At 37.5% G+C, this 23,244-nt stretch overlaps 2 protein-coding genes across 2 annotated transcripts; one reads left to right on the top strand and one right to left on the bottom strand.

Moving 5' to 3' along the window:
- Nucleotides 1-1,355: 1,355 nt before the first annotated feature.
- Nucleotides 1,356-3,997, bottom strand: LOC129786893 (dynein regulatory complex protein 11). The gene is made up of 4 exons (XM_055822146.1): nt 3,232-3,997; nt 2,758-3,161; nt 1,596-2,696; nt 1,356-1,524 (listed from the first exon to the last, which is right to left on the bottom strand). Exons 1-4 carry the CDS (start codon nt 3,994-3,996, stop codon nt 1,356-1,358), a joined length of 2,439 nt encoding a protein of 812 aa, XP_055678121.1. The 5' UTR covers nt 3,997.
- Nucleotides 3,998-6,774: 2,777 nt separating this feature from the next.
- On the top strand, nt 6,775-11,966 carry LOC129787229 (chitin deacetylase 1). The gene is made up of 6 exons (XM_055822637.1): nt 6,775-6,930; nt 7,043-7,291; nt 8,368-8,747; nt 8,978-9,069; nt 9,978-10,500; nt 11,493-11,966. Exons 1-6 carry the CDS (start codon nt 6,834-6,836, stop codon nt 11,769-11,771), a joined length of 1,620 nt encoding a protein of 539 aa, XP_055678612.1. The 5' UTR covers nt 6,775-6,833; the 3' UTR covers nt 11,772-11,966.
- The last annotated feature ends 11,278 nt before the right edge of the window (nt 11,967-23,244 follow it).

Genomic DNA, 23,244 nt, shown 5'->3' with positions numbered 1-23,244 from the left:
ATCACACATAAACTTCTATCGTCTCTCGGCCGTCGCCACGAGAGACAACAATAGACAAGTGGGTACCCTCATCAGCAACCACCCCTCTGCTCTCTCTCCGGAATATCTTTATTAGTTTTCCAATGGAGTTGTGTGAAAATTCCACCAGCAACCACACAGCCCCGGAGGAGGATGGAAAGCGCACACAACTATCCTGACAAATCACCCCCATTTCAGAAACATATTTCCCTCTAATATTGCGATTACCCCCCCCCCCCCCCCAAAACACATCGTTCAATGGGTTATAAATTGAGATTATTGCTTCGCTGATGAAGCGAGGCTTCCCCATGATAGGGGTTGAATATTTCGAGAATGGGTTCTCTATTGCTTTGGTATTGCTTCATCCAATATAGGAAACACTTTATATCCGCTCTATGCTGCTAATTTTCCTGCAATTTCCCAATAAGAGACATGTTCTAATACCATTAGTCTAAAAGCTTAAAACGTTTAGAATGATTTGTGAATTTTATTTTATTTCCTTAAAGCTCTGTGGACACATATGGATTAAATTAAGTTTCAAAAGCTTCCAAAGTTGTCTTATTAAGCTTATTGGGTGGAAAAAATAATTTTTAATAGATTAGTTGAGATATATTTATTTTATACGCAAACCTGTTAAAAATTCACAAAAATATTATTGAAAATAAGAGAAAATCTCTGTCTTTGCATTTTCCGCATAATACTCGTTAACTTTATCCTGTTTTAGTTGGGTTATAGTATTTAGCAAACGACCATAGAACATGTATTTAGCATAAAATGCAGTCCTGATGGTATTGCATGCGAATCACATGAACATTCTCTCAATCATGCAGATGATTTGAGGTCTAAACTATCACTTAAATGCTCCCTGCAGAAGCTCCTGCATGAATGTTTCAGAAAGTTTCCGCAATTTCCTGGGAAAGCACTTAAAACTTACTCACAGCATGACACCCATACCTTACCCCCCATCAAGTGTCTCAAGGAGCCACATACTGGGGATGTCAATTGGAACTCAATGAAAGCGCTTCCATCACTGAAAATCGATCACATGGTGAATTAATTAATAAACACCCCAACCATCCCCCGCATAAGCACTTGTGTGTTCAAAGTTGTTTTCTCTTTGGGTGATGTGGGTGGTGGAGCTTCTTGTGAGAGAGAGAATATTACATACACACACCAAATTTCATCAGGAAGCATCGTTCGCGTAAGGTGTTGACTGAATTTATCGGATGTAAATTATAAAGAGAATAAGAGATAATAAAGTAAAACAGTATGCGCCAAAAATAATCCTTCACGCAGTGTGGATAGAAGTCAAACAGAAGATGGCAAAACATCTCATCCTACTTTTTCTTCTTAGCACCCTTCTTGGCTTTATCGCTCGCATTTTCCTTCTCAATCCGCGCCTCCATTTCCAGCTCCAGCACTCTCTGCCTGCGACGCCCTAGGGGTGTTTTACCCCACCACGTCAGGAAGGCTTCTTCTTCTTCGCGATAAACCGGATCCTTTGTGCTGTGCAGAAGCAGGAAATTCTTTAGTCAACAATGTGCACACAAACTCGAGATTTCCCGGTACACTCTTACCTCAAGGAATTTATCAGTTCAACATGTGTTAGAGGCTGCAGCCGAAGTTGCAACATCCGTTTGCACGTAATCACTTCCTTTAAGCATTTAACAACAGATCCAATGGTGTAACCATCGGAAATCTTTGCCATAGCGCCTGAATCGAAAGTTGGTTGAACTCCACTATACTGACTAAGGAGAGTTTTCCATGCGTACGAAAGAGTTCCATAATCAGGGCGTGGTATGTAGATAAAGCGGTTGTAGGCCTGCTGTAGGAGCTTCTGATCTGCCTCCCAAGGAGCACAAGAAGTCCCAATAAAGATAACTCGATCTTCCGGTCCGATATTCTTCACCAACTTTGGTAGATCTTTTTTCAACCGTTTCGGATCGGTGCGATCAGTTTTGGGGATTTTCTTCATGAAAGGCTTTTCAGCATCACCCATGTAAATCACTGATGGCTGTAGCAGGCGTGAAACTTTTGACACCAAGTGCATAAGCATAATTAGGCCAGACTTTCCAGGATACTTCCCAACAATATTTGCTGGAGTTAAATCGAAAAGAGTTCCTCCAACTTCAGTGCAGATTGCATTGACGAGGGTATGCTTCCCGGAGCCTTTTGATCCAGTTAGCAGGATTGATCTGATACAGGGAGCAAAATTCCTCACCATTTCCGAACCCAGGGGCAGGATGCAGAGTTCAGTGATCACCTGACGAATATCACCAGGAGTTGGATTAACTCCTGATCTCTCAACGTACGAACGATCACCTAAATAACTCTTGAGCGGTGTCTCAGGATACTTCTTTATTATCCCATTTATGAAGAGCTCTTCGAACAGGGACTCTGTTGTTCGATCAGGCGTCAAGTCTTTCTCCTTCTTCTTCTTTCCCTTCTTTCCACTACGTCGAGCTTTTTTGTTGCTCTTCTTTACTTTCTTACCCTTCTGTGCACGATCCCTGTCCAAAGCTGCCTGTAGGAGTTCTAACTCTTGACGCATCATGTCATCTACAACCTTCCGTAGTTCTTCCTCGACTTCTGCGTACTTTTCATTGAAGATCATATCCTCGTAGTGACTTTGCTTGGCATTCATGGTTTCATCCTTATCTCTCCATGTTTCATTAAACCTGTAAGCAGATTCAAGTCAAACTTGTCAGAGATTCCAATTTCCACTCTGACTTTACTTACTCTTCAATCCCAGTTTTGAGTTCAGGCAGAAAAGATGACTGAGAAGCTTTGTAGCCATTCTCAAAGGTATCCTCAACGTTGATATCACCAGATTTAATGGCGCTTTTGGATTTTTCTTTTGCCTTTTTGGATTCTTTCGATGATGGTGCTGAAGACCTACTCATTTCACTCTCAGTACCCTGACGACTTAGTAAATGACGAGATCCTCCGTGTTCTTCGGAAGGGAAATCAGGAAGCTTTCCTGTGCGTCCTTTGTACTCTTTAAACCAGTTTCTAATCTCATCTGCAATATCCTCAGAAATTACAGATCCTTGCTTCGTGTTGATCTCCTCTTTGGTGTCCTGCAGTGCTTTCTGGAATTCCTCCTGATATTTTGCTTGAATACTATAGCGTAGCTGAGTGAGCTACAATTAGAGATTAAAATCAATCAAAATTGTGATCAGTACTTATGAAGAAGAACTCAAGTTCTCTTACACTCTCACTCTTCTCCAGATTTTCCGATCTTGTGGATGTTAGAGGTGGAATCATGCCAATTAGCACCATCTCCTCAACTTTCCTCCTCCTTGTCTTCTTCCGCGTTGCAAAACCACGCCAAACCTTCTGGATCTTCATAGCAGCAATTAATCCAGAATCAGCTTTATCCTTTCCACTTTCTGGCTTTCCTTTCTCTTTCAGAAGTCGAATCTCCTTCATGAACTGCGCTCGAAGTCTGCCTTGACGTGCACGTTCGTGCATCTGAATTACACGAATAGCCTCCAGTTCGGTCATCTTCTCCTCCTCAATTTGTTCATCGAGAAAACCCATTTTCTTCAGAATCTCATCCATGGTCTCCCTCCTGGCTGCCAATTCCTTCTCACGCTCTCGTCTGAAGTATCTTGGCACTTTGATCTCAATATCCAACGGTGTCAGGCCCAATCTCTCGATGACTTCGTCATTGTAGCTGAATTCCATGATGTCGATGTTAACGAGATCACCTTTGAGCTCTACAACACGACCCAGGCATGAATCCAGGATCTTCCTCACTAGCAATCGCTTCTGTGGCTGCACCATCTGATCGTAGATCTCCTCCAATTTATTGGCAATGCAAATGTACTTCACGTAGAGCTCAAAGATTGCCGTCTGTGCAGCTGGCTTCTCGAATTGCGGTTCAAGTGCTTGATTCTCAAAATCCTGCACAGCAACACTTTCAAGCTGCCTCTGGGTATCATGCCAGAGCTTGTTGTACGTGTAATTGGACATCTTATGGGCGCACTCCCGCACTTTCTCATTCAAACTGGATTGAAATGGATCTTGTATATATGGCCAATTAAATCGATGCCGCACCAAACAATTGGCCCATTGTTTGCTCGCCATGGAAACTCTCCCGGGCACGCGGCGGATGCCTCAATGGGCCATTGATTGGCAAACTAAGCACACTCCTCAATGGATTGCCGACAGAGTCCAATAGACTGGAGTATTTCACGTCTTACACACACTTGAACTCGCCTCCGGGGCTTGCAGGTTTTCATTGAGTCGTGACGCAGAGAAATTTTCTCACATATAATGTTTCCCTTCCGAAAATTACCTTCAATGATTTTTCCGACTTTAAGAATTTTCTTGGAGATTTTTTTTGCGATTCTTTTAAAAATATTTTCTACTTTACTGCTGTTAGACGTTTAAAGAAAATCTAATTTTTTCTTATTAAGAATTTACATTTTCTATTTACATAAATTAGTTAAGAACGACTTTAGAGGAAGAAAAAAATATAAAAAACCATTTAAATTGCATTAGTTTGAGTCTTTAAGAGTGAAATGATCTTTCAGCGTTTTATTAAATTTTTGATCCCGTACAAACAAGCTTAAATTCAAATACAGTCGTGATCGTGCAGTAGGACCGTCGTCAAAAAAAGTTCTCCGCGGTAAAACGGCTGCAGAATGAGGAATTTCGCCTTCGCAGTGGGACAATTAGTACTATTGGAAAGGTAAGATACCAATTGTCCTACTACGAAGGCAAAATTCCTCATTTTGAAGCCGTTTTACCGCGGAGAAGTTTTTTTGACGACGGTCCTACTGCACGATCACGACTGTAATTCACAATTTCAATTTACATTACCTGAAGAATACACTAATTAAACTCAAAACGTTATGAAAAAAAAATAGATAAAAAATAAAAATGAACAGATAATTCAGATATATTGACCACATACATTAGCATACCTAATCTAAAGTTCTTTCCTATATATACAAGTTATTCTAAAATTTAAAAAATAGTTTCTTTACTCTAAAATTACAGAACGACACATTATGACGAAGAAATTACTACTCATCGCAATAATTATTACCATTAGTTTGGTAAATTTTGGAGAATGCCGTCCAAGTAGAAAAGAACGAAGCATTTCTGAATATCTTGAAATAGATTTAGGTAAGTAAGTTAATCATTTAACTAATCCGCAGTGTAATTAAACTTTAATTTGTCTTTAACTGATTCCTTTTAGTGGGATGGGCAAAGAACTATGTTAAAACCATGTTGAAAAACTATGTTCTTAGCTTAATTGCTGAAACTATGGGAGGTTCTTTTAAATCATCTCAGCCTCCTGGACCTACTGAAAAAAACTACTAAAGCTTAACGGGTCAATCAATTGATTAAACAATAATGAATTGTGCTGACGAATTGATTACCTAATAAATATTGAAATAATATTTAAAAAATAAAATGATCTAAATTCAAGAAAAAATCTCCAGTTCTAACACCCAAAAATTGCATAAAACAAGCCATGAATTGTGCTAGAAAATGCAGAGAGAGAGTTAAAAGGATCGTTAAAACAAACAGCTGTAAAATATAAGTACATAGAATAAATGTAACAAGTACACATCCCTTTATATACTCTCACAGAAGTTCAATTAAAGAGTTAAAAAGGGTTGTGCGACCATTAGGGCTGGACGTTTTAGTTTTTATTGCACCGAAAGTGCCGGAGATTTTATGACAAAAAAAAACGAAAAGCTATTAAAGTCATTATATGAAAATTTTGCTTTCTAAAATAAAGTTATTAAGTTAATAACCAGAAATTGATGCATTTAAACAAGTTTATTTTATGCTTTTTATGTTTAAAGGGCTAAAACAAACTCACCTAACACGCTATTAAATTCACTTTCAGATACTTGTTCTTGGAGTTAGATTTTTATAATTTTTGTTTATAAGATAGAGATTGTTAAAAGGGGCTTGTAAGTGGTGAAAAATTGTACCTAAATATTCAAAATATTCCTCAAACATATTATTATGAATTAAAATAATTTATTTTACTGATGACGCATGATCTGAACCAGGCGTCTCCACTGTAAACTATTAACCCTGATATAGATATACAGTTAATCCGGATCTTCATCTTGAACTTAAAATTAATTTATGAATCAATAAAAAGCAAATAAAACTTTCAGAATATTTTTTTTTTATTTAGTGCCCTAATTCCGCAATTTCTCTAATGGAAATCTAAAATAAAATCTTTTAGAAAATTCTGGAAATATTAAAATCCATTCATTAGTCTCCCCCCACAAAGCAGCATCATTTCCTAACCAGTCTCTGGTTCAATGGGTTCAATCACTTATGTTAGGAAATAAAATACGCAGATTTCTCAGCTTCCATCGTATGCTCATCAACTTCTTTTTTCAGCAACAACTCCTGTTATTCTGGAACTCTTAATGTTTTATGCTACTATTGTCTTCTCACGTAAATAAGATCCGAACAATTACAAAAAAATATATCAACTGATCTTACTGACCCAATGCCAAATTCCTCCTTCACGCATGTAAGAAAGAGGAAAAAAAAACGCTGAAATGCGATTGATTGAAACAAAGAAAGTTGAACTTTCTTTGCGATTAGAGTCAATGGCGTAGGGAAGCTTCCATCACCCAGCGAAACTTTCTTAGCCATACGATCGTGTCTTGCAAGACACGCAAGATGCGACCCGATGGCCAGGCGGCAAAAAAAATGCGCTGGTCTCAATCGCAACGACTTGTGGTGAAGAGATTGGCGCTTCAGTTGGATTCGCGACGTTGCGGAGGCAAGTCAGCTCACAAACATCGCGGGCGGAAAGCGCCAAAATGCGACGCATGAAAGTGAGTAAAAGTGATCAGGTGAGTCGTGGTGCTAAATATTCAGTGACAGTGCTCCTGCTACTCAGTGCCGTTGTAGAAAATGGTAATGTGCGTTAGCGCAATGTTGGTGGTGGGCGCGCGCGCTCATCGAACTTTCTGGCCCAGAATTGAGATCAATGTCGCGAGCTCTCTCTCTAACTCTGCTCAAATTCCAGTTTCATGCAGCAGAAATCTCACGCGACGCAGCATTAAGAATGTCGTTGCATGCCTCGAGGATGGGCGCTTCTACCGCAATCCCGATCGTGCTGTGCACAAGATGTGGTCCAATGCGGAGTGCTCCAAGTACTTCCTGTGCCTCGAGGGGGAGGTGTTTGAGTTCAAATGCTCCGTTGGGCTCCTCTTTGACGTCACACGGCAGATTTGCGACTTCAAGAGCAATGTCGATAATTGTGATATAACCGCCGGTCAGTATTATGACTCTGGCGCGAGTTTATTGCTCCCGCCTCGCCATTGACTTTCATTTCGCCTAATACCCATTCCAGCGACTATTCCGCCTCGACGGGTCGCTCAATCACACACAAAAAAAATTTCACACTTTGTCTTTCACCTCACGAATTTCTCCCAAAGGGGCTTGCCACTCCACAACACAACATCGCGCGGATTTTTTTTTAAATAAAACTAATTTAAATAATTCCAAACAACAGAAAAAACTTATGCTAATTTTACTTTTAGCTCTGTGTAGCTTTTAAATGATATTTTTTTTTTTTAAGTTTTGAAGCTTTTTTTTTTTAAGAAAATTATTTAGTAACTTTCTTCCCAGGGATGAAAAATAATAACAATTTTATGCTAAAATTTCGTTGAATTTTTTATTGAATTTCTTAAGCATAAAAAATATTTTATTGAGCCTAAAAGTTCCTTTTCCTTTGGATTTAATAGTCTTTCAAATTCTTGTTCTATTAATTTTCCGAAAGTTTGACAAAATTCTTAAACTGAACAGCTTCTGTGTGTACCAAATAAATCACTTAATACAGTTACATCCTCTACTGCATTAATTGCTTTAGTAAGTTAAGTTATTTAAGAGCCATATAATATTTTATTTAATTCCACTACTATTTCGCAAAACATTTACTTTAGTGAACGAATCGAGTTTTATGATTCTTTTTATGGCTCTATGAAAAGATTTATGGATTTCTCTAGTTTCTAGAAATTATTGCAAGTCGCGTTGGACTTTTAACATTTACAACGGACTAAATTAAACCTAGTTTTACTCTGGAGTATTATTAAGTGTTAACACATTCAAGTCAGCAAGACGTACGTATTTTTTACGCGATAATGTAAAAAAAATATCTCGTAACGTCTTTTTAGAATCAAAATTAAAAAATCTAAAAAAGTCTTTTAAAAGTCTAATTTTTAAAGCTTTATTAATAAAAAGAAATATTGAATGATAAAATTAGTTTATTTATGAAAAATTTTAATATTTTTTAATACAACATAATTAATTACTAGAAGAATTAATTTTATTTATCCTCTCATAACACAGAACCTCTAGTACCAAAGCCCCTTCTGGCCGATGCAAATTGCACGGATTGGAATCACCTAGGTTGTGGAGATGGAACCTGCCTACCAAATGAGTACTTCTGCGACGGGAGCGTCGACTGCCCTGATGGATCAGATGAGGGTTGGTGCGATGTCACTCATGACCCAAATGCCGCATCCACGTGCAATCAAGCCACCTGCATCCTCCCCGAGTGCTTCTGCTCCAAGGACGGCACAATCATCCCTGGGCGTTTGGATATCAATCAAGTTCCCCAAATGATCCTCCTCACATTCGACGATGCCATTAATTTTGAAAATTGGGACCTCTACACGAAGAAGCTCTTCACGGCGGATCGCAAGAATCCCAATGGATGCCCGATAAAGGTGAAATCTCTGGGTGATGGTGTGCAAAAAAAAAAGCCAATCGATGTGACTTCTCTGACGCACAGAAATTGCGACAAGAGTGAAATTTCGAAATGTCGCGTAAAGCATTTTCCCATAGCCTAGAGCGCACATACGAGATGGCTTTTTTTTTTGTGCGCACCTGGCGCAGGTTTTTTGTGATTCTCATAACTCTCTTCCCCTCCTCTTCTTCCTCCTAACACGCACCACAGACGACTTTTTACATCTCCCATCAATACACAAACTACCAACAAGTGCAGAAAATGTGGAATGACGGACATGAGATTGCAGTGCACTCGATAACGTGAGTAAATTTATTGAACCTCCTCTTATGAGCATTCACACCCCACCATATACACAGCCTCATTTGGAATTCCATTCCTTCCGATTTCACGCTCAGCTGGTCACGCAAATGAGTAAAAGACAACTCACCCACTCTCTCTATATATAGCTCTCGCATGGAGAAGATCCTTCGCGGGGGGATGCGATGATTGAGTGCGAGGTTGGACCAAAAATAGGTCTCCCGAAAAACCCATTTCATTCGGGAAAAGCGCAGCACTCACTTAAGATGTGTTTCCCTCCCCCATCCTCCCCAAAAAAATCCCTAATCTGAGTTGAGAAAATTCATTGAAAAAGAAAAAATTCAAATATCAAGAATATTTCTTTAAAGAAGGAAGAAAATCGGAAAAAAACATTTTTTTATTGTCATCTTCAAGAACAAAAAATTCCCTAAAACTCATTCAAAGACAAACTTTTCTTCTTTAAAAACCCAAAAAGGAGATTCTTCTATAAAATACTCAACTCTACCGCCGAAGGACTCAAAGACGTGGTGTCGCGAAGGCAAAGAAAGTGATGCCTGTAAATTAATCTCTCAAAATTGTAAAATATAGCACGAATAACTTAATTAGCGAACGTAATTACTCACTCTGCGTAGCATGTTAATGGCTGAGCGAATGACCATAAAAGCGATCTGCTGCAGCCGTAAAATGTATTTCAATTTTGCCCAATTTTTCTCTCGACAACCGCAATTTTGTGGCATTTTATTGGGCTATTCCTCAATTTGGCCCCCGAAGAGCCAGAGGATGCCGGGCGGGATAAATTGTTAATGGGGTGGTATTTTCATCTGGCAAAGTACTTTTCAGCGCGCTCCCAACGAACGCACAGAGAATAATGAGGCTTTTCTTCTTTGTCTCTCCCATTTTCGCTCAACAGACATCGTGGGCCTGAGGAGTGGTGGTCCCGGAATGCCACCATTGAGGATTGGTTCGATGAGATGGTGGGTCAAGCGAATATTATCAACAAATTCGCAAATGTCCGCATGGAGGAGATTCGGGGTATTCGTGTACCCTTCCTGCGGGTGGGGTGGAATCGGCAGTTCCTCATGATGAAGGAATTTGGGTTTCAGTATGACTCATCAATGGTGGCACCCTTCTCAAATCCACCCCTCTGGCCGTACACGCTGGACCACAAGATGCCCCACGCGTGCATGGGAATCAATCAGAATTGCCCATCGAGGAGCTATCCGGGCATCTGGGAGGTGGTTATGAATCAGCTCGAGGCGGGAGAGTACACGTGCGGCATGGTGGACACGTGCCCGCCAAATATGAATGGCGAGGAGATGTACAAGATGTTCACGCACAACTTTAAGAGGCACTATCTCACCAATAGGGCCCCACTGGGGCTCTTCTTCCACACCACGTGGTTCCACAATGCCGAATACATGGAAGCTTTTACGGTGAGTTTTTTTTTTCAAAATAAATATTTAGATATTTAAAAATATTTTAATATGTAATAGGAAAATGTGAAAAATATTCATCCAAAAACCACAAACACTGATACAATTTGCAGAACATTCAAAATATTCATAATATACATATTAATGAATAGATAACGCGAATTCCATGAATATTTGTTGCATAAATTGAAAATTTTCCTCTACAATTCAAAATTAAATTTTCTCTTTTAGCTTGTCAATAATTTCATAAAACAATCATTTTTCAAACTAATCAACTATTTATACAACTAGTCGTTAATTTAAAGATAAAGAATATAGAAAATAATATGCAATGAATTTATATGTTTTGAATAAATTTTCTGCATTTTGATAAAATTCTGTCGTTCAACAAAAAAATGATAATATACACTATCGTTGAACCTCCTCCGCCCCCAAATTATCACTTTATTTATTTAATTTCAATTCATGATGCACAATAAAATATTAGTCCATTATTAATGCGACTGCACTCTCAAATAAATTCCATTTAATTACTATGTATATAATTTTGCAATAATTTAAGCACATTTTTTTGTTGTTTCATTTATAATAATTCGGCTGAAGTGATTAAAATATTAAATAATGTTCTCATATTTATTTGGCACGTGAATTATTGGTTGCATAATTCCTTCTACTGGCTTTTCGGGTGCTTTTTTTTAGGAATTTATTTCATGCAATTATCAGCGCAAATATATTCTATATCAAACAAAATAATTATTAATTAAATGCATTTTGGAGTGACCTCGCCCCCGCGTAGTATTGCGGTATCACAAAAAAAAAATATCCCATAAAAGCTGTTCTGCAATTTCAATTAAATTCAATATGTATAAAATTTTTAAAAAAAAAATATAGAGAAGCTCCGCTTTCAGGGAGAAAATTGAAATTTTCAATTTGCAATAAAAAAAAATTGAAATTTGATTATTTTTTTCCAATCTTTCTACTGCCCCCGGAAGAACTTCCTGGATGACATGCGAAAAATGCCGGATGTATTCTTCGTTACGACGCATCAGGCTATTGAGTGGATTCGCCATCCAACCCCCCTTGGGCAGATTAATCAATTTGAACCGTGGGGTTGCAAAGAACGCCAATTGCAACCGCATGAGATTGCGTGCAACCTACCAAACGTCTGTAAGCTCCACAGTCGCGTCCTGCAGCAGGATCGCTACCTCTACACGTGCAACGAATGCCCGGCACAGTATCCGTGGCTTCGGAATGAATTTGGATTGGATTGAAAGAACAACCCCTTCCGCCTGCCCCCCTAAACCCACGGGGACTGCGCTCATTTTCCCACTGAACGCTCTGCTGGAGTCGCAAAATGTTATTTATGCTGCATATTATTATATCCACTCCCTGTGCAAGGGAGACACTTTCAGTATTTAAGAATAAAATGGAACAAAGAATGAGTTTGTTGTTGAAAATTACACAAACTGGAGGTATTTATCTGGGTTGGAATTTATGTCTGTTAGATTCCAATATTTCTTTCAAAGGTCATTTTACTGTTTTTTCACACCTTTTTTTGCCTTATTATCAATAATTGTGCAATATTGGGTTTTATCAATGTGATAAAATCCAATATTGCTCAGTTATTGATCATAAGGCAGCGAGGACGGTTGAACAATTTTGTGCAAAAGCGAAAAAAAAACCACATTTAAAAGAAATGGAAGCCCGCGTTGCAATAATGAATGAGCAGACGGAATTGGAGCAGTGCTGCGGGGTTTTCATGAGGAGGAAGAAAGCCTATATGGAGCCTTGGTGGAACGTCTGGAGACGTCTATGCGGACATATGTCTGGACACCTCACTCAAAGGTAATAACAAATATTTTATAATAAAAATTTATTTTTGTGTTTGTAATTTATTTTAATTTTAATATTTCAGTGAAAGAGAAGATGCGACAGGAGCACCAACGCAAGTTGGTGTGGCTCCGGGACCTAACCCGAGAGCTCCGAGAGCCCGAGAGCCACACGAGGCCCAGCCCTGATCCGGGAGCCCCACGAGGCTCCCAGTTGAATATTTTTAAATTTATATTTCCCACCCCCGCCTCTTGAAAGAAAAATGAAATAAAAAAAAATTGAATTTTCCCCCCTCCCAACACCACAAAAAATTAAAAAAAATATATATTAATGTTTTTTTTCTTTTTTCTTCTCTTTTTTTTCTTTTTTCTTCTCTTTTTTGTAAAACTAGTCAACCCCAGCCCCCCATCTAGTAAGAGCAAATTCCATGAAAAGTTTGTTTGTGGCACATGAACTCCTCCTAAGGGGATCAATACGAGTTGCAAGCGCTACAGTCAGGTATTGGTTAACGTCGCATGGGATATACTCTTTCTACCCATTAATAATAATGAGTGGAAAGAGTACATATATCCCATGCGACGTTAATCAATACCTGACTGTATATGAGATTCCATCCCCTCCCCCTTTTCCAGCGACCCCACTGAAAAATCGATGTATTTTAAATATTCTTTATTTTCTAAAGGAGTTTATTCTGACGGGCAATATTGTAAATTCTAAAACATTCAAAAAAAATTCAAGAGAATTTTTCATTTTTTTCTGGATTAAGTAACAAAAACTCGGAAATATTGGCCCAAAAATGCATTAACCACGCCCCCACTACATGAAGCATATGCTTTAAAGCTCTTAACCATTATAAAAAAATTAAATTCAAAACTATAAAAAAAAATCTCCTCCCTTTCTTGCCAGATAACAACCCATTTTGGTTTAAGAATACGCGGAGTTCCTTCACCTCATAAAGCACAGAAGATTTCTTTTCTCATTTCCCGCCACACACATAAAACTTTAATATTCCGGAAACAAGTTGTATTCAAAAGACACCCAAACTGTGCACAGAAGCTTCATGTCCGTGGGCAGAATGGAGCACACCATCCCCTTTTTTTATGCCACGCGCATTTTCCACCACTGTGTGGAAAATCGCGCCTGATTGTTTAAAGCGAAAAAAAACGTGAGAAGAAGCAGCCTCAAGAAAAGCGACACCAAATTGGCGATGAGAATTTTCAAAATTCAACCCCTCCTGCTTCATTTAGTAGGAAATTAATGACAACACACAATTTTCCTACGAAATTAATTAACCCCCATTTAACCACTCTGGGGTGACCTCAATTTGTTTTTGCTCCCATCCCCCTCATACAAAAAATGTGCCTCCAAAGTTCACACGGAAGGGCAGCAAAGGCGACAAAGTTTGAATGAAAAATATCAAGGGAGTTTTCTTCTGTTTTAAGAAATTTTTCTGCACCCTTCATATTTCACGGTGAAGGTAAAGAAATTCATTATTTTGTAATTTTTATGGTGATAAAAGTGGAAAAAATAAAAAGTATAAATATTTTTTAAACGTTCAAATATTTTAAGGATCTTCTATTAAATATTTTGAGGATCTTTTAGCTGTGATTCTTTCGAAGAAAAGAATAGCACAGCTTCTGTGTACCACCTAAAATGCAATGTGGTCCGATCGGGCTCAAACTTGGTATGAGCACGAATTAGGGTCCCCACATTCCAAAAAACGTATGCTCCAAAAAAATGTTCCGGCCGTCCGTCCGTCCGTCCGTCCGGCCGGCCGGCCGTCCGTCCGGCCGTGGTATAAAGCTTAATTGCAAGAGAACGGTAATAGATAGAGACTTGCGGTAAACGGCAAAGTTTAAATATCGACCGGAAGACATCCGATTATGAGGTCAAATCCACCCCCCCACCCCTCCGTCCGCCATTTTGAATAACCTCAAAATTTTGTTTTCGCTATATCTCAGCCGCTATTATAGCTAGAGGGCTGAAATTTTGATATGTTGTAGGGGCCATCAGGACCTTTCTAACGATACCTCATTTTCGAAAATCGGTCAAGCGGTTTAGCCTATATGGCTGTCACAAATTTTCATCGAAAATCGGCCATAACTCGAGAACGGCTTGACCGATTTTGATCAACTCAAGCTCAAATGAAAGCTCTCAGCAAGCCCTACAACTTTTTAGAACATCCAAAGTTTCAAAAGTGACCGCTAGAGGGCCAAAAATCAAAAACAAAATTTTCGATTAGTTTTCGATGAATATCTCGAAAACTGTACGATAGATTTGGATGAAATTTCAATATGTTATAGTTGACTATATTATCTAGCTCCATGCCAAAAATGAAGAAAATCTATGTCGCCGTTCTCGAGATATAGCCTTCCAAAGTTGGCATGTCATATCTCGGGTTCTACAAGTCCGATCTTGATCAACTCAAGCGCAAATGAAAGGTTTCGTGAAGCCCTACAAATATCTAGAACATTGCAATTTTGAGAAATGACCGAAAGAGGCGCTAAAGTCAATATTTTGCATATCCAAAATTTTTAAGTCTAAATATCTCAAAAACTGTACTATGCATTTCGTTAAAATTTCAGTATGTTATAGCTGAGGTCAATACCTTTCCAACAACAGGTTATTTAAGAAAATCTATGGAGCCGTTCAGGAGATATAATGGTTTTAATTTTTTATTTAATTAATACGCAAATTCTTAGGCGCCCCGCTTCGCAGGGCGCCTTATATATAAAGTATATGAATATAAATGCAGAGTAAAATATAACGGTAATATATAAATATATATAATTGCATGTTTAATTAGTACGCTAACTATTTGGCGCCCCGCGAAGCGGGGCGCCTTATATATAAGGTATATAAATATAAATGTAAATGCAAAGTAAAAATATAACGGTAAAATATAAATATATATAGCTACATGGTACAGATTAAGGAGAAAAGGGAATGTACATGGTAAGTTTCACTTACGGGCTGTGATTCTTCCTTCAGAGGCCAAGTTAAATATATGTAAATGCAAAGTCTAATAGATGCTACAGAGTATGGGTTAATCAGAAAAGGGAATGTACTGGTAAGTTTCACTTACGGGCTGTGATTCTTCCTTCAGAGGTCAGTCTAAGTGTGATATTTGATATAAGTTTGGTGGTGCAAACTCTGGGGAAGGATGACTCGCGCCACGAATCACAGCCAATGCGCGAGTTAGCCTTCCCCCAGAGTTTGCACCACCAAACTTATATCAAATATCACACTTAGACTGACCTCTGAAGGAAGAATCACAGCCCGTAAGTGAAACTTACCAGTACATTCCCTTTTCTGATTAACCCATACTCTGTAGCATCTATTAGACTTTGCATTTACATATATTTAACTTGGCCTCTGAAGGAAGAATCACAGCCCGTAAGTGAAACTTACCAGTACATTCCCTTTTCTGATTAACCCATACTCTGTAGCATCTATTAGACTTTGCATTTACATATATTTAACTTGGCCTCTGAAGGAAGAATCACAGCCCGTAAGTGAAACTTACCATGTACATTCCCTTTTCTCCTTAATCTGTACCATGTAGCTATATATATTTATATTTTACCGTTATATTTTTACTTTGCATTTACATTTATATTTTTTTTTAACATTATCTTAGAACTTTAGTAAAATATAAAATGCACTTTTTAATGCTCTAATTGTCCCCAAGGATGTTTTATAGCCATTTATTACAATACCTAATAGGAAAGTAATGTCTGCAGTAAAATGAATAGTCTCCTTTCTCTTTTCCATATAAGTGAGACATAAAATAAATTATATTTGATTTAATCTTTGAGAATACGAAAATTTTAATTAAACATTTACGACAGAAGATTAATTTTTGAGACATTAATTTGCAACATAAAAAGAATTCTTTAAAGAATCTTTTATCCTTAAAATTTTAAAGCTCTCTCAATTAAATTTCTTCTGACTTTTGAATAATGTGTTGAGAGTATCACAAAGCACTCGATTTGCTAATTAATTCATCACAGAAAGGTGATCCTTCCTGGGCCTGGAGCACCTCCTTGATGGTTTGTGTGTGTGTGCGGTATAAAGTGGTCCCTTTAGAATTTTCTCTCCCTTCTCCCGCCCCACACTCACAGCCCCCCTTTCCCCATGAGCACACCACTTAACTGCCCCATAAAATGGTCGTTTTATCTGCACCTCCACAGAGATTTTCTTCACAGTAGAGCTCCAGCAAATCAATGGGGAGACACACGTTTTGCTACTCCGACTAATGGGGGGGCCACACAGCAAAAATAATTGCGCCACTTTGCCACAAAACTCAAGAGAGAGTCGAAATAATAATTTAATTGCAACTACAACCCCAGAGGAGGCCACGGGGGAGCACCACAAATTCCACCACTCCGCATCCTAATCCGACATCCACGGGGAGTGCGAAAGATGACAAAACTTTTATGATTATCCCTGCCACGCGGTGAGACGCGCGAGGTTTGTACATGAGGATGATCCACATAGCCGCCCACAGTGGGTGGGCGCCAACCAACCCTCGGATGTCCTTGTGCAAAGTGCAAAAATGATGAGGAATGTCTCTCAAAACATCATCTTCCCAGAGGACGTGTGTCCATCAATGTTTCTCCCCACACTTGTGATGGCCCTCAGGCGTGCAAAATTCACTTCCTTTCCCAAACTTCGACAGTCCCGCCCACAGAAACCGGGTGGTCATCCACCTCAACCTCCACCCGCACCCCTTAAAAATGAAGGAAACTTCTTGTATGTCTGTGTGGCTTGTTTGTATGAATCTCCTCGGACGAACTGCACTCCATTGCCCTCCCAACATGAGTGTGTGAAGAGCCAGGAACCTATTAAATGGACGTGCCAGGAACGATTCCTTTCACCCCCCCCCCCCCTAGCCGACCCCTTGCAGAAGCCCCCTAGGGGTAGAAAAATGATGGAGAGTGCTCGTGATTTGCCATAAAGTTGCAAGCTAGACATGGCTCAAAAAGCTTGCATTCCATGGCTATGCCTCGAGAGTTGGAGATTCCGTTGAGAGATGTGTGTATAAGCAAATATTTTGATAAGCACCATGTTTGAAAGATTAAAGGCTACGGCCACTGTGAGTGCGGAGAGAGCTCTAACGAACGAGCGAACGTGCAGAGAGTGCCATCACCAAAAAAGCATTTAATAAATGTTGTGAAATTGCAAAATGAGCTCTTTTCGAATCCTTTTTGAGTTTCTATGTGAGCTACATTATGCTTTTGATCTATCTGGCAAATTATACTTTTGTAGATTTTTTTAATTGATTAGTTTTAATTAATTAGAGAAGAAATTCTTCTGGGTGAGATTTAAGCAAGTTGCATGGCTAGAGTTTTTATCTGATGAATTAATTTTCAAATAATCCGAATATTTGCAATTAATTTTGAATTTATTTAGATAAACCTTCACTTCTTTTAAATTTTAATTTATTGGAAATAAAATTCTATTTCCACAGTGAAAGATGAAAATTTTCTGTGATTTTTCTCAATGTTACAGCGTCTTGAAGAATTCATATTAAAAATTTCTTTAATTAGAAGCATTTAATTAGATTAAAGACTTAATTGTTCATATCGTCCTTTGCTAACAAGAGATTTTTTCTGTTTATTGACTTCTTAGATGTAATTCTTTACATTGTTTTCTCTCAATTTAAAATTCTTCTTTATTCTGTCACAAACAAGGGGTGTTTATCTGGCGAATAATTCGATATTTATGGCGAATCTTGGCGACTCTTAGCGAATCATACGAATCTTTGGCGAATTAATTTATACACCCTATAATATAGTAAGTTCCCACAAAGTAAGACGAAGTATATGATTAAAAAGTAAAAAAGTAACAAACCTTATATAGGTTCCCACAAAGTGTTGTGAAGACGAAGTATATGATTAAAATTTTAAAAAAGTATCAAGCCTTATATAGGTTCTTACAAAGTGTTGTGAAGACGAAGTATATAATTAAAATGTAAAAAAGTATCAAGCCTTATATAGGTTCCCACAAAGTGTTGTGAAGACGAAGTATATGATTAAAATTTAAAAAAGTATCAAGCCTTATATAGGTTCTTACAAAGTGTTGTGAAGACGAAGTATATAATTAAAATGTAAAAAAGTATCAAGCCTTATATAAGTTCCCACAAAGTGTTGTGAAGACGAAGTATATGATTAAAATGTAAAAAAGTCAGAAACCTTATATAGGTTCTTACAAAGTGTTGTGAAGATGAAGTATATGATTAAAATGTAAAAAAGTATTAAGCCTTATATAGGTTCCCACAAAGTGTTCGAAGTATATGATTAAAATGTAAAAGTCACAAACCTTATATAGGTTCTTACAAAGTGTTGTGAAGACGAAGTATATTAAAATGTAAAAAAGTATTAAGCTTTATATAGGTTCCCACAAAGTGTTGTGAAGACGAAGTATATGATTAAAATGTAAAAAAGTCACAAACCTTATATAGGCCAAGAAAATTAACATGTTTTCTAACCTCAACCTCAAAATAATTAAAATGACACGTGTAGTCTCAATTTTTTCAGGAAAGCCCCAAAAGGAATTGATGGCGGAATGTATGAAGGATGATCCTCTATCGCAGAACAATTTTAACCCATTCCATCTTGTAGAGGATCAAAAAACATTGAAGAATCGCGAGAGAAACTCCCCAAAATCCACTGGGATCACATCGAAAAGTGCAAATAAAAATTGCCAAAAAATTCAAATATTGCGACGCCATTTGACGTTTTTTTCCCTATAAAAAATGTTTGAAAACTTTTTTGTAGACTTGTCGCTCATTTTCCGTGGAGTTTTTTTCTAGTCAAAATAAATGTTTATTATTTCGTTTCTGGAGTGATTTCTACATCTGAATCTGTGAAATCTTCTGCTCCTTGGAAGTCTGTGCATCTAATGATACTCTCAAAGCACTGAGAAAACAAATTCATTGGGAGTTTATTGCTGTGAATAATTTCATGAGACTTCCGGATGTCTTTCTTGACATTGCAACCTCCTCGAGAGCGGATGCAACAAGGAGGGGGCATAGAATTTCTGTTCACTGCCCATTGATTCAATTTCAACGTGCCGGAGCAAATGTTTCGCTTCTGGAAGCCCCAATATCTCCAGCAAAACCTCATGGGTATTCTGCAGAAAAGATCTCTGAGAGGCAAAATGAAAGTTGAGAATCACTTTTGTCAGCTCCAGGAAGTCATTGCTCTTGGGAAAGATGAATGGGAAGACGGTGATGAAGATTTTGTGGACTTGCTCAGTGTTCCAATCTCAGAAGGAGACTTTCAGGAGCAATGTCAGAAATGTCTTCCGTGCTGGTCATGATTTGCTTGATGACTCCGTCGAATGTTTCCGGATACTGACTACTAAACTGATTTCTACATCTGCTGAATCAGGTATATTGCGCTGGATGGGATTCAACTCGGTAAGATTTGCTTAAATTCTCACTGCCAAAGAGGCCCAAAAAAATTAAAAAGATTTGTTTTGATTTGCAAGGGGCTGGTTCTATCAACCTCCCTCAGCTTCATTTCGCAGTGGATCACTTGATTCAGATGCAGAAATCACTCCAGAAACGAAATAATAAACATTTATTTTAACTAGAAAAAAACTCCACGGAAAATGAGCGACAAGTCTACAAAAAAGTTTTCAAACATTTTTTATAGTGATAAAAACGTCAAATGGCGTCGCAATATTTGATTTTTTTTGCAATTTTTATTTGCACTTTTCGATGTGATCCCAGTGGATTTTGGGGAGTTTCTCTCGCGATTCTTCAATGTTTTTTGATCCTCTACAAGATGGAATGGGTTAAAATTGTTCTGCGATAGAGGATCATCCTTCATACATTCCGCCATCAATTCCTTTGATTCTGATTGATTTCCCGTTGAAATTGGGGTCATACAGGTTGAGGAAAATGAGCACTTTCCCCGCTTCATCTTCGCCACAATTTTCCAAGAATTTGAATAAAATTGTACTCGTGGCGCCACGAGTGGCCACAAAAATAATTTCAAGTTCACAAAATTTATGTTTTCTGTGACTTTTTTTCAAAGAATTTATGCTGTTGTCTTATGTTTTTAGTGCATTTTATGCTTTTATATTAAAGAAATGTGTGTAATAAGTGCATATAAATGACACAAAGGGCAGTGCGATGTGAAAAAAGTGCATTTTTTGTGGTCCAAAAAGGTGAAAAACATCACTTTTTCCAGGTGATTTTTCCACATGAAAAACACCTCAAAATGCAATGCGACTACCTCACAACGAGTCTAGAACGCATGCAAAATGTGGGGAAATCATATTTGGTCAGGGAAAACCCCCTAATTTTCCGGAACAGAGCTCCAAAGTTTTCCCGCGAAATCATTGACAACATTGTCAACCCTTTGTTTACATTTTTTATGTGAGGTGATTGTATTTTTTTGGGGCGTTTTCCCAAAAAATGAGATGTTTTCCAGGCTTAAATTGATTTTCCTTACATTCTAAATGCATTATAGACTTTCTGTGAAGGGTTTCATAGCATTTTAAATACAAATAAATTGGAAAATTCACGCGATATGATGTGTCCACTACGACTCTATGCAATTTGGTGGGAAAACTTTGGAGCTCTGTTCCGGAAAATTAGGGGGTTTTCCCTGACCAAATATGATTTCCCCACATTTTGCATGTGTTCTAGACTCGTTGTGAGGTAGTCGCATTGCATTTTGAGGTGTTTTTCATGTGGAAAAATCACCTGGAAAAAGTGATGTTTTTCACCTTTTTGGACCACAAAAAATGCACTTTTTTCACATCGCAATGCCCTTTGTGTCATTTATATGCACTTATTACACACATTTCTTTAATATAAAAGCATAAAATGCACTAAAAACATAAGACAACAGCATAAATTCTTTGAAAAAAAGTCACAGAAAACATAAATTTTGTGAACTTGAAATTATTTTTGTGGCCACTCGTGGCGCCACAAGTACAATTTTATTCAAATTCTTGGAAAATTGTGGCGAAAATGAAGCGGGGAAAGTGCTCATTTTCCTCAACCTGTATGACCCCAATTTCAACAGGAAATTGATCAGGATCAAATTCTGAGCCGATCCTGAAAAAATTGGATCTACATATATCCTAGTTTAATTATTTCGAGGTGAAAAACCAGATCTGCTGTACTAATATAGGTTCTTACAAAGTGTTGTGAAGATGAAGTATATGATTAAAATGTAAAAAAGTCACAAACCTTATATAGGTTCTTACAAAGTGTTGTGAAGATGAAGTATATGATTAAAATGTAAAAAAGTCACAAACCTTATATAGGTTCCCACAAAGTGTTGTGAAGATGAAGTATATGATTAAAATTTAAAAAAGTATCAAGCCTTATATAGGTTCTTACAAAGTGTTGTGAAGATGAAGTGTATAATTAAATTGTAAAAAAGTATCAAGCCTTATATAGGTTCCCACAAAGTGTTGTGAAGATGAAGTGTATAATTAAATTGTAAAAAAGTATCAAGCCTTATATAGGTTCCCACAAAGTGTTGTGAAGATGAAGTGTATAATTAAATTGTAAAAAAGTATCAAGCCTTATATAGGTTCCCACAAAGTGTTGTGAAGATGAAGTATATGATTAAAATGTAAAAAAGTCACAAACCTTATATAGGTTCCCACAAAGTGTTGTGAAGACGAAGTATATGATTAAAATGTAAAAAAGTCACAAACCTTATATAGGTTCCCACAAAGTGTTGTGAAGATGAAGTATATGATTAAAATGTAAAAAAGTCACAAACCTTATATAGGTTCCCACAAAGTGTTGTGAAGATGAAGTATATGATTACAATGTAAAAAAGTAACAAACATTTTTAGTAACCTTATAACCTTATTGGTGTGGTGTTTGTTTTAACTTACTACAACACCAAGGTAGGTACCCTCATAGCGAATATTCCGAATATTGGTGAATAAACCGAATCTTTGGTGAATAATCCGAAGATCCGAAGATTTTCATTCAGATAAACACCCCTGGGTCACAAATATTTCAATATGTGGGATAAATTATTTAACCTTTTTAAGAATTTAATTTTTAATTTAAAAATGGTTTTAGAATGTTTTTACTGTACGTTTCAACTAAATAGTAGATGAAAAAGCGGAAATAACCGAAATAACAATTCGCCAATACGACCGACTACCCCATACTTTTCTGTACAGCCCTTTAAAAAATCTACTTCTTTCTGAATTAAATATAAACTTTTGGTGCTATAAATTAAGTGTTATTTTGGCCACTGATATTCGAATTTGGATGCCCGAAGAATTTGGATGTCCTTGATATATGATTTAAACTAATAAATTATGCTCCAGCGTAATAAAACATAAACAATGAAGATAATATTGTAGCATTTTCAAGTAAATAAATTGCTTTTAATGTCAAAAAATTGTTTTTTCTTCTAAAGCTCAATTTATTATAATAATTTTTTATAGAGCTCGAGGAAAGTGTCTAAAAGAATCAATTTCCATTGAATTTCTGATAAATCATACATTGCGCATACACGGAGAAAAATAACTACTAATACTAGCTGGAAACTCTTGCTATGCCAACAGTTTGGCGTCAGAATTGTTACATTGTTGGCAGAGCTGAAGTTTGCTTCTAACTCAACTACAAACTGGCTATGTCGCCAATGAGTCAGAAGGAAATGGCGTATATGCACACACATTTTGTCTCATTCGTTTTGATTTTTGTATGCCATAATTGGAGAAAAAGAGACATCTATATCTTTAAAATTATATATCTCGTCTTTTCACAAGTCGGCAAAGCCGTCGACTGAAGTAGCATGTTACGCATCTGCACAACATTTATAAAGCAAATACGAGACAAGGTTGCGCAGTCGACGAAAAGCCACAGTGACAAATGTGTGAGAAGAGCAGAAAATCTCATTTGATTCTACAGGAATT

This window comes from Lutzomyia longipalpis, chromosome 1 (genome assembly GCF_024334085.1).
Source record: "Lutzomyia longipalpis isolate SR_M1_2022 chromosome 1, ASM2433408v1".
NCBI lineage: Eukaryota > Metazoa > Arthropoda > Insecta > Diptera > Psychodidae > Lutzomyia > Lutzomyia longipalpis.
Note: the sequence above shows the minus strand (reverse complement) of the source record. Positions and strands in the feature narration are given on the sequence as shown.

What these genes read in the sequence shown, in the direction of transcription:
- LOC129787229 (XM_055822637.1), top strand. Translation starts at nt 6,834, where the DNA reads ATGCGACGCATGAAAGTGAGTAAAAGTGATCAGGTGAGTCGTGGTGCT. An exon ending in CCAATGGATGCCCGATAAAG is followed by an intron (nt 8,748 to 8,977) that starts GTGAAATCTCTG and finishes CACGCACCACAG; the next exon opens with ACGACTTTTTACATCTCCCA. An exon ending in AATACATGGAAGCTTTTACG is followed by an intron (nt 10,501 to 11,492) that starts GTGAGTTTTTTT and finishes TGCCCCCGGAAG; the next exon opens with AACTTCCTGGATGACATGCG.
- LOC129786893 (XM_055822146.1), bottom strand. Translation starts at nt 3,996, where the DNA reads ATGTCCAATTACACGTACAACAAGCTCTGGCATGATACCCAGAGGCAG. An exon ending in ATCTGGAGAAGAGTGAGAGT is followed by an intron (nt 3,162 to 3,231) that starts GTAAGAGAACTT and finishes CTCTAATTGTAG; the next exon opens with CTCACTCAGCTACGCTATAG. An exon ending in GAACTGATAAATTCCTTGAG is followed by an intron (nt 1,525 to 1,595) that starts GTAAGAGTGTAC and finishes GCTTCTGCACAG; the next exon opens with CACAAAGGATCCGGTTTATC.